Raw genomic sequence first — 14377 nt, forward strand, 5'->3', positions numbered from 1 at the left:
GTTCTCACATTGCCGAGCTACCATACGAGGAATCTATTTGCCGCACCGTTAAACATTATCATGTCGTAGCTCCTATGATAATAAATCAAACGCAATGTAATTCAGCAAATAATTGAGCGGCAAATAACGTCTTCGTGTGTTTTCTGCGAACGCCAAAAAAAAAGAGCTAAAATGGCGGGCGATTATATTAAGTATTTATCGAGCCTTAAGAAATGAATCAGCGAATCACAAGACGCACACGTTTAAATATAGGCGACCTGCAACGCGATTGGCTGCCGGAAATTAGAGCGACATCAGGAATACAAAGTTGTCAGAGATGTTGCATTGAAAATAATACAGTGAAACTTCCCAATAGCGAACACCTCCGGGGAAAAATTAAATGTCCGTTATTGAGAAGTGTCCGCTATTTATAAAATCGTTAGTATGTATACAGTACATTAACATTTGTCATACGTATTCAACACTATATTTTACAGTATAGTACAATGGCTGCTAACAAGAAAGCCATTCACATTACGAAAATTAATGTCATGTGGAAATTGTGGACTTAATTTGTGTAAAAAATATTCGATATTAAAATTGTGTGCAGGAGCATTTTACTAAAAGAAATGTGCAGAAACACTGGAATTAAAAACTGATGTGTGTTTTTTTTAAGTAATGTAAAAATGTTGACAATGAAACTTTATTGAACGTATTTGAGGAGATCGGAATCAAAACGCGTTAAGTCCACATTTTATCGAGAATGTGTTTTTTTTTTTTTTTTTTTTTTTCGAATTTGCCTTCTTTTAGGGACATTTCATCATGCTACACTTGACATTTGTTGCAATTCACATTTTCAGCCTCTTTAAAGCCAGCCTGAAATCGAAGGTCTGATTCAGAACGTATTCTATCACCCTGAATGGATCAAACCGAGTTGAGTCCATGAACTTAAGATATCTTCTAACGAAAGCAGTACACCAGAATGAACGTAATTAATTCGACACCTGCCTTTAACAAATATTCATTATTGACTCTTTTCTAAAATTTGCTTGTTGCGACCTTTAAGGTCATGCAGTAAGATTTAAAAGAACGGGTTTATTGCCTGGAATCTCTATTTAAATCTCCACGCGCAGACAGTGAATTGGTGGTGTGCGGTAAGTGGCATTTAAAGGCAGGTGGAGGTCGTTTGCGATAAACATGGGTCTTTTACTACAAATTGTGTTATTATACTCATAATTTGGTAACAGTTTGAACAGTATGTTAAGTTTCGAAAGACTCCAGTACAAAACATTGTTTGCACCCCCACGTTGTTTCGCTTCTTTCTTGTGAGATTTACAAACTTTGCAGGTTTTCGCTGGCTTCTTTTTCTGTGGGTGGTAGGTATATGACGGGAGGGGGGGGAATAAGCCCAACAGCTTGTTTGTAATATTGTCGTCGTAACTCCAGCATCCCCTCCCCTTTCACTAACACTTCCGTCAGACAAGGTTAACCCTCTATAAAATGCCTGCTTCCAGGTCAAGTCGAAGATTTGTATAGATCCTTTCATTCCTGGGTTTGCTTCCCTTCACGGTTTACATGCAATTACGTAGACATTGAAAAGCTGAAAAGTACCATAAACATTATGTTGAAGAACCAGTTCTGTAGTTTTTTTAACGTATTTTCCCATAATGGAGAAGGGATATAAGACTTCATTCTGACGCTGACCTGACAGTCAACCCACAACATAACGTTATTGTACTCTATTACGCCCTTCAGTTTCACCACTGTTTATTCCCCTTCATTGTTACCCTTTTTTCCTATATGTTGACCATGTGAATGTTGTGCTTCGTAAACAGATCTTTCCTGTCATGTCACTTTACTGCCAATAACTCTTACAAGACCTCGATTCTGATTCCCTTTCTTAAACTTTGTTCATTCCACTTGGAATGCAGGACAGAACTTCAATGCACTTTTATTCAAACAGTTAGAATTCTGGAAAACCTTTCGCGTATATTTAGACGAAAATAACTCCTCTTCTTCACGAAAGATCGTTTTACAACATACAACAACCCTCTAAATAGACAGCTTGAATGAAAACTGTCAATAAAAGTCGCAGGGTCACAAAGACGTCATGTCTAGACGGCTATGCTTGGGGAGCGCATCACGTTCCTGACAAGACGTTAGTAGGGAAGGGATTAGTTAATACAGCTTCTTGGTATTCATATCAATTAACCTACCCCACTTCCAAAACCTTACGGAGCTGAGCTGAGCTGAGCTGAGCTAAGCTAGCAAGCTGCGAGAGAGTCTGCAATGCTTCCCGCGTGACGTCATCACGTAGTATGAGAACGGGCGAGGCTGCGCACTGCTTCACCATTATATTCCCACAACGGTTCAGACGGTTCTTTGACGACACTGCTTCCACCGTCTGATAACGTGACTGTTGCATTACACCCGTCACGCATGTCACAGCGCCAAACAACTCCATTCTTATTTTCTCTAAGTCTCGTGTACATGTAGCCAAGATATATTAATTTTTCAGAGCCTCTTTCTGATTTTGTGAAGCGAATTTCTTCCGCCATAGTTCCGAATTAGTTTACAGCTTCTGGGTTTGTCTTGTGTTATCATAGAAATATATTATAAATTGTTGCGAATTTGAGTATTGCCTTGACTTTTAATGTGTGGCTAATTGTCTTTGATACGAATTTCAGTTATGTGGCGAGTTGCCTCTGTGGCGAGTTGTCCCTAACCCGAAATAATGAGGTAGAACATTAAAAATTATAACGCGAAACGCACATTTCACTTCACTTAGTAAATGAAAAGTATAAAAAAAAAGCCATACTAATCTAAGCTGTCACAGATTCGTATATGCAAGACTTATCAGCAAGGGCGCATCGACGGCGGAGGGGGGGAGTTTCCATCGGGTCCGCCCCTCCCAAAGTGATACGTTGTAACATTTCTACTGAATCTTTAAGAATTTATAGCATTTAATTGTTATCTATAATTGCACCGAAATGATTTACGTACATTACATACCGGTAACACTTTTGATTTGACATCCATCATATCACAGTTTCTCCACAAGATGTTAACAAACTGAAAAAAAAGCCAAGAATACTGAACTTCGTTATATAACAAAAAAAAAGTGTGTTTGTATGTGTATGTGTGTGCATTTATGTAACTTAACATCCCTTTATTGGACCACACCCAAGAGATTCCTGGGTGCGCCATTGCTTATCAGAAACCTTTATAACAGATTCGTATATTTACTTTTTATTTATTTTATTTTATTTTATTTAACCTGGTAGAGATAAGGCCATCAGGCCTTCTCTTCCCCTCTACCAGGGGATTACAACTACAATATTAAGAATACAATTACAATTAATATTAAATTTACAAATACAATAAAAATCAAGGTACTAAAAGATTAACTGATTGATAAAAACTAGACAGTTTATTGTAAAAGTTAAGAAGAGAGAAATATTTATTTTTATTAATTGAGTAAAAATTAAACCTACTCTACGCAGTAAGAAAATACTTAGTAAGCTTGCTTTTGAACGCTACTAAATTCCGACAGTCTCTGATGTCACTGGGTAGGGTATTCCACAAGCGCGAGAGCGAGATTGTGTATGATGATGAATACGATGATGTCTTATGTGTTGGTATGGCTATTTTGCGTGCGTGTGAAGAAATTATGATATGATGACAGGTAACTGAAACGGGAGGCAAGGTAGGTAGGTGTAGAAGTGTGAGGGACTTGGAAAATGAGAACAAGAGAATGAAAATTTCTACGTTCGTTATGCCATAGCCAGTTTAGAGTTTGGAAGGATGGGGTAATGTGGTCAGCGCGACGGACATTGCAGACGAAGCGAACACAAGAATTTTGAACACGTAATTTTTGCGACTGGTTGACATTGAGGTCAGTCAGTAGAAAATCGCAATACTGTAATCGAAGTGGGTCATTACTAGTGTTTCCATATACAGTGCGATCCAAAAGTCCCTCCGCAGCTCCATTAGTTATAGTAATCCTGTAGACAGCTGGTACGTAATCTTGTAGAAAGTTGACACTTCCCCATTAATTCCGGTTTGACAATCTCACATCCCCAGTCAATCATATGCTTAGCTGCCAGTACTGCCACTTAAATTCTCTGCCTAGTGGATTCTCGGCTGCACAGTGGCTATAGAAGCACTGCGGAGAAACTTCTCGCTCGCACTGTAGTACAATACATTGGAAAAGGCTAAACTAACCTAACGTTACCTGTCACATATTCCTGCACTGGAAACCTTAGTAAAATTGTTGTTGGAAGTTTAGTGTCTTGTGCTATAGAAAAGCCCTAATGCTGTATGTAATTTGGGTGATTCTCCGGAAGTACAGAAGTGTATTGCAATTAATATGACGTCGTTCGCACTGCCTCTGTAAGGTAATTGTTGCAAATTAATGGTATCGGTATTGTTATGACTTTTAGTCATCAGATTGAATCTACAGTAGTTTACTGTACAGTTTTGAAACTACAGCTACATCTGCCTTATAATGTGCATTCGATAACTGGATAGGCCTAAATATGTGGCTTTGAACGTGGTACCATACTGGGCGGAAAATGAAGATATGGCACTAAACATTTAAATAGTCCATATATAAGTTAGCCCTATTATTATAACTATAACGTTTATTTAATTCCGCTTCATATGTTTGAAGAAAATTATTTTTTTTTACATAAACCAAATATTGTAGAATATTCATCATATTGTAACGAATAAGAAGTTGATATATTGCTGCTTCTCTCTAAATTCAATTTGTCGTCCTCATAGTATTATAAATTAATTTTCCCAATGATGCTATATAATCAAGAGTTTCAAACATTAAATTGCATGCAGCTCTTCTCAAAGTTAGTTTTTCTATAACTACATCTCTACAGTAGAGATTATGCTTGGAGTATAGGTCTATTAAACCATTTTGTTTCTTACAAATACTCTTCAGCAAACAGCAGATTTTCGGTTTGTACACAGCTACAAGACTTAGGGCCGGTTTCACCAACCTGCAGTAAATCAGTCCAAATGAAACATTAACTACTGAACATTAAAATATTTAACGATTCAATAAAATGCGAGCTGCTCACCAACCAAATATTCTTAACATTTAATGAACACTAAATCGTCATGTGAATGCAAGAACTAGGTAACTCGAAATTTGCTTTTTTTAGTTCTCTCTGGTATAGCATAGCAAAACTCGCACAGAATGTAATGCATGAACTAGATAACTGATCTAACGATACTAGTGGCATCTATTTTCCAATGTAACAAATAGGTAAAAGAAAACGAGACATATTCCTTAGTACAATAAATAAGTAAATAGGCAATATCTAAAAATAGAAAAAATTGAGTTATCTAGTTCTTGCATTCAGGTGACGAAATAATGGCTCATTACGGATAAATAGGCGTGATCTGTGAATTTTTCATTACTATATCAGAACATCTTTCTATGAAACCACATTCTACTATATCGCAAATCGTGTACAGTATTAGAAAACAGTTCTGTTGTGTCTCTTGGTAGTGGAAATGTTGAAATTTTGACCGCGATTTACACGAGAATTTTAGAATAACGGTATGAATTAAGTACTCTTAACGAACTTGTACGAAGGTATAGATGGTGAGGGTGCTGAGAAGCTACAAGAATTTTACAATCATTTTGAACATGTTTAGAAAACAAATATAAGAAATTGTGTGAATTTATTTAAAGATTCCATGATATAAAGAATTAGCTTTTTTCTTCTTCAACAGAAAATATATTTGTTTCACCTGTTTCATAAACTGTATTAAATTGGATATCAATTGTAACTTCGCAGTGCTGGAAGTTTAAAGTGTTTTTTTATGTCCTAAACTTCTAGCTGCAATTTTCTGACTTCCAGCATCAATTTTTTTCCCTTTTAATTCGTCAAAAGTTTTAGTTTCTTAAATTTTACGCACAACCTCGCTTTTATTCGGCCTTGAATCACTAGAAATCGGAAGTGCCTGTGAAGTGCTACAGTCTGGTTCAGTTTCACACTTTGTGTGTTGAAATTTATCTGTATTTGAACAAGACTTCTCTACTCCTAACCCATGGACAATAGGCGAATCTTTTCCAATTTTATCTCAGACAAAGCGATCAACAGTATACAACTTGCTTCCAGTACAGTACATGACAAGTTATCAGCTTTTATCTGCAACGTAACGGACAGTGAACACTACCAGTACTTACAAAATAATATATTTGATAGCACACTACATGTACGTAATTGATATCTAGGTAAATTTCAGTAAATTTACTATCATAATAAATATGTAGCCTATGTTTATAATTTTTATCTTATGTTTTAGAACCAATAATGTATTAGAGAACACAAACATTAATTTAGCAGATTATATTGTAATTAGTTAGGAATCTGCTTAAATTATTATTACACAATTATAAACATTTTTAGTACACTACCTGTAATTACCTTTCTTATTTTTTCTCTTACTAACTTTAAATATTATACATTTATCTATTAATATTGTGCAAAATTACATTCTTTATCAGTTAAATACTTCAAAACAAAATTTTACATTATCTTATGCTACAATTTGAAATAGACAGTGCTGGAGTTAGTGGTTTCTGACTTCCACAGTGTATGAATTAAGAAAAGTGAATAAATATGAGCCATGTGAAGAAAAGAAGATAAGTAATTCCCTCATGAAACATTGGAATATACGAGAAAATGAAAGTTTATTATTAAGATTAACATTGCTACATTTTTTCAATTCCAAATATGTGAGACAGAAAACCACAAATTACCATAAAAGCACATCAAAATACACAAATAAAACTACAAATAACATTAAAATATTAACACAGTCTCATTCATGTTACAGATTCTGTTTTTTTCTCTCACTCTCATGTTCTTCCTGTGCATCTAGATTCTAGATTATTACTGTCCGCAAACAGAGTTTGGTAATTCATCCTACTTTCCTCAGAAATAAACTGCATTAAATTTTGCAAGTTTTTTTACTTTCTTCTTTCAATGGCAATGCTGAATTGTACTTTAGTTGACTGGGGTATGATGTATCTGTTTTGCGTTTCTGGACGTTAAGAGACTTGATATTGTGCCTTTAATAGTATTACTTACATGGATTTCATAGATTTTTGTGACATTCTGAATATCGTATCACTTTACTCAGCTGGTTGAGCGATAGTGTTGCCACCTACCGGGAAATTGAGCTTGAAATGCAAAATCTCTCTTATTCCATGGAGTAAGTGAAGTTCTGACTTTCACGAGTTTCAAAACAGTCCCGAGAATGCATATGAATGTCGAAATTAGTGTATTCTTGCCTTCCACGCATGCGGGACAAACTAAAAAGCACCATCCAGCTCATAACTCAATTTTGTCAAAAATTGGAGTTAGTGGGTTTTTGATCTCCCCGTCTCAAATTGTGACAGCCCCAATTGCTATTACATAATCACTGATTTCTCCCCATGTCCTTCTCTTCACATCTTTTCTTACAGTATGCGGAGAATCTCCAAATAAGACTTCTTTATTTACCAAAACATTCCTTAAAAATTTTTGTTGTTTCAGGACTTTCTGTTCTTTCTTTAGTGATTTCCACATTGTGGAAGACAACAAAGGAATTGAGTTACTATATTGTAATAATAAATATAAATTAAATGCATAGAGGAGACCATGAAATCAGCAGAGAGAATAATTTGCATCTATGTCAAATACTCTCTGAATGAAGCCACACTGCTAACTGCTAAAAATAGTGTAGGAAATTGATGAGTGTAGAGTTTTGTTTATGGTACGGAATTTTTCACACTGCTAACTACTAATTTTTACACTAGTAACAAGAGGGGCCTGTTTCATAAAACTATTGGTGTGCTTAGGCCTATAAGTAATATAGACTCACAATTTTCAATACTAAAACTAGAAACTTGTTTAATAAAAATAGCAGTGTAAAATAGTAAATTGTGTAGGACTCATATGTAAGAGTATTATTTAGCAGTGTAGCAGCAATACTATTTCGTAAAATAAGAGTACTGCTAATTTACTATCCTTGTTAGTAGTCCAATTTTTCATTTACTGCAGACTGGTAAAAGTCAGTAGAAGGGTATATTTATGAGTAATACAGTATATTTCTTTTGAAAATAATTTTATACGAATGCATTCCTCTTCCAGTGATGAAAATATTTTTGTAAGATATTCAACAATGTTCATACCTAGAATAGATTATGGTATTATGGCAGAGACATATGAACAAACATAAATTAAATGCTCCGCCTAACTTTAATAAATTCAATCAACTGTTCATTGGTATTGAAAAATTTTTAAAGCATAATATTTCAAGCAATATGGCTCTAACACCAAAACAGCAATTACACATTATTGCTTTACAATGGTTAGGCACTGGAGCACCATATCACAGCATTGCTAACATGCATGAGCCCTAAGAATTTTATTCCAGGAATTTTTATTCTCTGTTTGATTTTGACATATTGCAAAACAACTGAGTTATCATGTATTTTGATCCATTGCTTACTCCCTGCATGGAAAATATTTCCAAAATTTGGAAGCCATTGAAATGGGTATCAATGAATTCTTGGCATCAAAATTCAGAAACTGACACTATAGCGGGATAACAAATACCACTGAAATGTGGCTGAAGACCTTAGAATCTAATAGCAAGTTTCGTAGTCTTAGCAGATATGTTGTAACTACCCTGAATAACTCTTTTTCAATAGCTTACTTTCTACATATGAATGCCTGTTTGCACTGCAATGGATATGATCAAAATGGAACCAGAACTGAACCAGTCGGCTGCACAAACGTGTGTTGGTACAGAAGTGGAAGACAAGAAACCTTTCTCAGAGGTAAATGTGCTGTGGAATGTCATCTTTGTTACTTTGTAACTTTTGAAATGCTCTCTTTGAACTCTGCTATTAACCACTGACGCAGCATGTTCATCGTTACTGAATTCAATGGAGAACAAGTTCTCTCAAAACATTCACACATGGAACTGTTTCGATAATCGAATGATTTATGTTCAAAAAATAATTTTTAATGAGAGAAAAAGGGATACCACAATTCATTATGACCACAGATCAACGTTGGTACAAATAAAAAATTGTGAAAAAATGATGTAGCAAAAAGTGTTCCATTCCTCCCATATACATTTGAGGTAGTGTATAATACCACAAATATCCAAATCAGATAAGAACACATTATACTCACTGGATTGAGAACTTATATAATTTAAATTGGACTGTGTTACACATTTGGTAATAATATATTCAGTATCAGAAGTGAAGCATTCCTCTTAGATTATGCTGCTGTCTAAATACTCTTTCTTGCTTGCTTTCAATTATTTGTGCATGTAGTAATGAACCACTGTAATACAGACTCGAAATGCAACTTGCAACAGGATATAACACACTGTAATTATTATTTATTTATTATGTCTCTTTATTCTGCAGGAAGAGAATTTGTTAGATCTGCACATGACTGGGATAAAGAAGGAAGGCATGGACTGCGGTTACAATGTCACATCAGATATTAAATTTGAAGAAACTATAATGCCAAATAGTTTCACCTTGGTGAAATGTGAATCTAAGGTAAGTGGAGCTCATAGGGTTTGCTGTCTCTCGTTTTCCTTTCAGTTTTTTTTTTTTCTTCTTCTTGCATTGTTTATCTTGTATTCAGTTTTTCATTAAAACCTTCTTTATAGAATTGTAGTGGCAGTGATATTTGGATTTTAATAGGGTTATTATAAAATTGACCATGCTCTTTACTACTTACTTCCTCATTCTAGTATTGGTTTAATTCAAACAGTGGTATGACTACAAGTTTCAAATATGAAGGAAAACTTTCAACAAATAATAACTACTGAAGCTTTCCTGGCGACGTGATAATTCGAAATTTTCTCGGGCTTCCAGCCAGGTCATGAGTTGGTGATCCACCGATGTTTCGAGGATGTTCATCTTCCTCATCTTCAGGGTTAAATGATATCTAGGGGTACCCAGCTTCTTAATTTATAATGCCAGAGGGAGGGGGCAGCCGAGGAGCTGTGCGTTGATTGGCTCTTATTGGTGCGGACCGTGGTGCAAACGCGGCCGACGTGTCGTCTTGCTTTGTGCTTTTCGGCTGATTGACCGTGGGTCTCATGATGGGCTCGGCAGACGAGTTCTTATGTGTCCTCTGCTGATAACGGCCCGTCATCTGGGCGTTGAGAAATTTAATAGCCGATGCCCACACCGCGCTTAGTTGGAGACCCGAGTCCCGATTCAGGTTACCGCGTTCCACTGCTATGGCCAAGGTTTCCTTTACTCTTCTGTCCCAGTAGCCCGAACACTTCGCCAGGACCTCGGTGTTATTAAAATTAGCCCTATGGCTTTTTTCAATACAGTGGTTGGCCAATCCGGATTTTTCGGGCTGCATTAATCTGATGCTTCTTTGATGTTCCGAAAGACGCGTAGTTATTGTGCGTCCCGTCTGTCCAATGTAAGCAGTCTCACATTCACATGGAATGCGGTAGATCTCTGGTACTCTGAGGCCTTGATCGTCTTTTACTGATCTGACCTTGTTCCTAATTTTCGGCGGAGGTTTGTGGATTGTTTTTATTCCATGCTTGTAGAGCAGTCTGCTTATCCTTCCTGACAGCCTCCCTGTGAATGGAAGACAGGCTATGGCTGGTTTTTCCACTTCTTGTGAGTCCGTGATGGGCTGCTGCTGCTGCTTCTTGTTTCTTGCTCTATTCAAAGAGGCCGTGATGTCTTTAGCAAGAATAGAGCAAGACACAAGAAGCAGCAGCAGCAGCCCATCACGGACTCACAAGAAGTGGAAAAACCAGCCATAGCCTGTCTACCGTTCACAGGGAGGCTGTCGGGAAAGATAAGCAGACTGCTCTACAAGCATGGAATAAAAACAATCCACAAACCTCCGCCGAAAATTAGGAGTAAGGTCAGATCAGTAAAAGACGATCTAGGCCTCAGAGTACCAGGGATCTACTGTATTCCGTGTGAATGTGAGGCTGCTTACATTGGACAGACGGGACGCACAATAACTACGCATCTTTCGGAACATCAAAGAAGCATCAGATTAATGCACCCCGAAAAATCCGGATTGGCTGAACACTGTATTGAAAAAAGCCATAGGGCTAATTTTAACAGGGGCGTATTTTGCGGGCTACCGGCGGTAGCCCAAGGAAATTACAAAAGAAAAAGTTTATAATATAACATAATGTAATAATTTTGTATTATTAGTTTTACCATAGTAATTAAAATTAAAGTAATTGTTAGATATATTTGTGTAATAATAGGGTCAGCGGTAGCCCAAACCCTTTAACCAGTATACATCCCTGAATTTTAATAACACCGAGGCCCTGGCGAAGTGTTCGGGCTATTGGGACAGAAGAGTAAAGGAAACCTTGGCCATAGTGGCGGAATGCGGTAACCTGAATTGGGACTCGGGTCTCCAACTAAGTGCGGCGTGGGCACCGGCTATTAAATTTCCCAACGCCCAGACGACGGGCTGTCATCAGCGGAGGACACATAAGAACTCGTCCGCCGAGCCCATCGTGAGACCCGCGGTCAATCAGCCGAAAAGGATAAAGCAAGACGACACATCGGCTGCATTCGCACCGCTGTTCGCACCAATAAGAGCCAATCAGCGCACAGCTCCTCGGCTGCCCCTCCCTCTGGCACTATAAATTAAGGAGCTGGGTACCCCTAGATATCATTTAACCCTGAAGATGAGGAAGATGAACATCCTTGAAACGTCGGTGGATCACCAACTCATGACCTGGCTGGAAGCCCGAGAAAATTTCGAATTTCAACAAATAAATTTATGGTGAGCAAGATTCAAGAACATGGTGTGTATATTATATAGGAAATCTTGTTACACTTAGGGATATAGTGTGCTTTTTCAGTTTACGATTTCTGTAAGGTTTTAGGACTTACATTCCCAGTTAATTTTTTAATTGTTAACCCGTGACCACTCACGCTATGAGGTTCAATCTATCATTTTTATACTTATTGCTATAAGATGTTCAAAACATACAGAGGTGAGCCTGCCTGGAGAGAAATAAAAAATAGGTTGCAGCCGTCAAATTACTCTTCAAGAAACGACCACTCATATAAACTGAGGGAAAGAAGACAGAGGACTGACACTGGAAAGTTTTCTTTTCTCAATCGTACTATCAGGGACTGGAATGCTTTACCTGCAGACTTACTAAAGGCTTTACAAATAACCAAAAATGTATTTAAAAATAGGCTTAAGGACTTTACTAATAGACGGTAGTATATTATACACACTACTTAAAGGGTGTAATTGATATCTTGTTATTTGAAGTGTTCTATCAGTGAGGAAGTGTGTTATGTCAGTGAAGTGTGTAGTGTCAGTGAAGTCTATAGTGTAAGTGAAGTGTGTTTGTGTCAGTGAAATGGCTGTGCAATGTATTTGAACAGTGAAATGTTTAGAAGTGTTAGTGAAATCAGGTAGAATCAGTGCAGTGAGTGAGTTGACAGCGAAATAAGTATAGTGCCGAAAGGTACTTGTGCAGGTATGAACCTGTCACACTCGTGGGTCTTAGTTCGAACTTAGGGTTAAGATACAAATTATATTTACTTTAAATGTTATTTTAAGTGACCATGCTTCATTTAATTTAGGGTGCTCCTTATTATTATTATTATTATTATTATTATTATTATTATCAATTATTGTTTTTTATTAGTTGTGTTTATTATTAATTGTCGTTATTGAGTGTAATTAGTTGCCATTGCCACCGGGTATATACCCAATTGCAATGTGAATAAATACATACATACATAATTTCTTTGTTTTTAATTTTGAATTATTGTGTTTTTAAACATGTCTCGTTAGATCATTTGGCCTTGCTGTGGTGTCTTTGTCGAGTAGATGCGATGTTTGGGAGAGGTGAAAGGAGTGTGGGAAGCAACAGGCGACATGTCATGTTAATTCCTGTCTCACAGCGCGAGCGGTCAGGTGTGTCTACTGTAAGGAGAAATCTAACTGCTTGAGTGATCACGTGTGTGATATTACAAGACGAGATGAGTGTGAATTTAAAACATTATGGTTTAATTGAATTGAGTCTCATTGTTATTCTGGACATCATGAGTCAAACGAAAGTCATTAATTGGTTTGAAGAGGAATTGGACGATAATAAGCACTCCATACCAGCTCCAGTTTCTGACTCAGATGAAGATACTGAATACAGCAAACAATATACTGTACAGCTTCGGAACAGTCAGACGAAAGTGATACTGAAGTGTCTAATGAGAATGTTGGAGCTGGGAGACGAAGAACAGTAAATGCCATTTATAATGGCATTAGATATATTGCAACGGTGGGCCTCTGTTTAAGTTGAATAGTTGGTATAAATAATAACTAAATAATACTTAAATGATTAAGTTTTACCCTGCTGTGAAACGTATGATAGGGTCGATTGTCTCATGGGTGAGGTGGTACAAAAGAAAACACTCAGCATGAATAATCAACTATCCGTTTACATTTATTAATTAGCACTTCCAGTAATTGGAAAATGAACAAAAAGGATGCAGTAGAAATACAGCCACCTATAACTCCACCAATGCATCGACACTGGCTTGCCACTAAACTTCACTCTACTGGCATTCACCATTACACACAATAGTAACACCATCTATACCCACAGATTATAAGTATAAGTAACTTGCTAGACAAGTCCAAACTTGTCGGATGTGGCAGAAAGCACTAATATGAAACCAAACACAACCAATGTAAAATATACACTTGCCGAATGCCAGCTTATTCGTGAATTACCTAATACTCGGTATGAAATCAAATATACTTCTACTAATCAAAAGAAACATAAACAATTACTGATGTAGAAAAACATGTTATGATCCCTGGTAGACCAGTCTCGAAACCAAACAACAATGGTCTCTCTTCAACTCTCACGCCTCCGTTATCACACAGCACACCACACCACAGCTCTGCCATGCTTCTGCATGTAGTAAGACACTATCCCCGATCGAGCCCTGACTACAGCAGTACACGTCCCTGCCCGGACTGGGTTATCCGTGATCCCATCACAGACAATCGCTAAACAAAAAACCCCTCAGCTCTCCACGGCTGTCACACAACCATACTCTTTGAGCATCGATTCCAGACTGCACCGCGTCAAGCGTCCCTCTCAGGAGAACCGACGCTAATTAATAATTAATGTGAATAGGGCCAATGAAAATCTAAAACCCATGTCACGTGATAACTTAAATACGCTCCTTATACGTGGGAAGTAAGAGACCATGAATGGCGGAAAGAAAACAAGCTATCTATAAAAGGAAGAAAGAGACCTGAAATGGCGGCATAGAATGCCATCTATGAGAAGTAAGGGTAACTAACAACAAGAAAAATGACAT

At 37.1% G+C, this 14377-nt stretch overlaps 1 protein-coding gene across 3 annotated transcripts in view; it reads left to right on the forward strand.

The window, feature by feature from the left end:
• The first annotated feature begins 2331 nt into the window (after positions 1-2331).
• Positions 2332-14377, forward strand: part of LOC138710251 (gastrula zinc finger protein XlCGF28.1-like) — a 36990-nt gene continuing 24944 nt past the window's right edge. Inside the window, exons 1-3 of one of the 3 annotated variants that reach the window (XM_069840953.1) lie at positions 2332-2564; positions 8705-8833; positions 9437-9574. In XM_069840953.1, coding sequence (XP_069697054.1) covers positions 8723-8833; positions 9437-9574 — 249 coding nt within the window. In that variant the 5' untranslated portion in view covers positions 2332-2564; positions 8705-8722. Of the gene's footprint in view, positions 2565-3350; positions 4377-8704; positions 8834-9436; positions 9575-14377 lie in introns of those variants that run through there. The other 2 variants (XM_069840954.1, XM_069840952.1) reach the window with 2 other exon arrangements.

The sequence above is a fragment of the Periplaneta americana genome, chromosome 12, assembly GCF_040183065.1.
Source record: "Periplaneta americana isolate PAMFEO1 chromosome 12, P.americana_PAMFEO1_priV1, whole genome shotgun sequence".
In the NCBI taxonomy this organism is placed as follows: Eukaryota; Metazoa; Arthropoda; class Insecta; order Blattodea; family Blattidae; genus Periplaneta; species Periplaneta americana.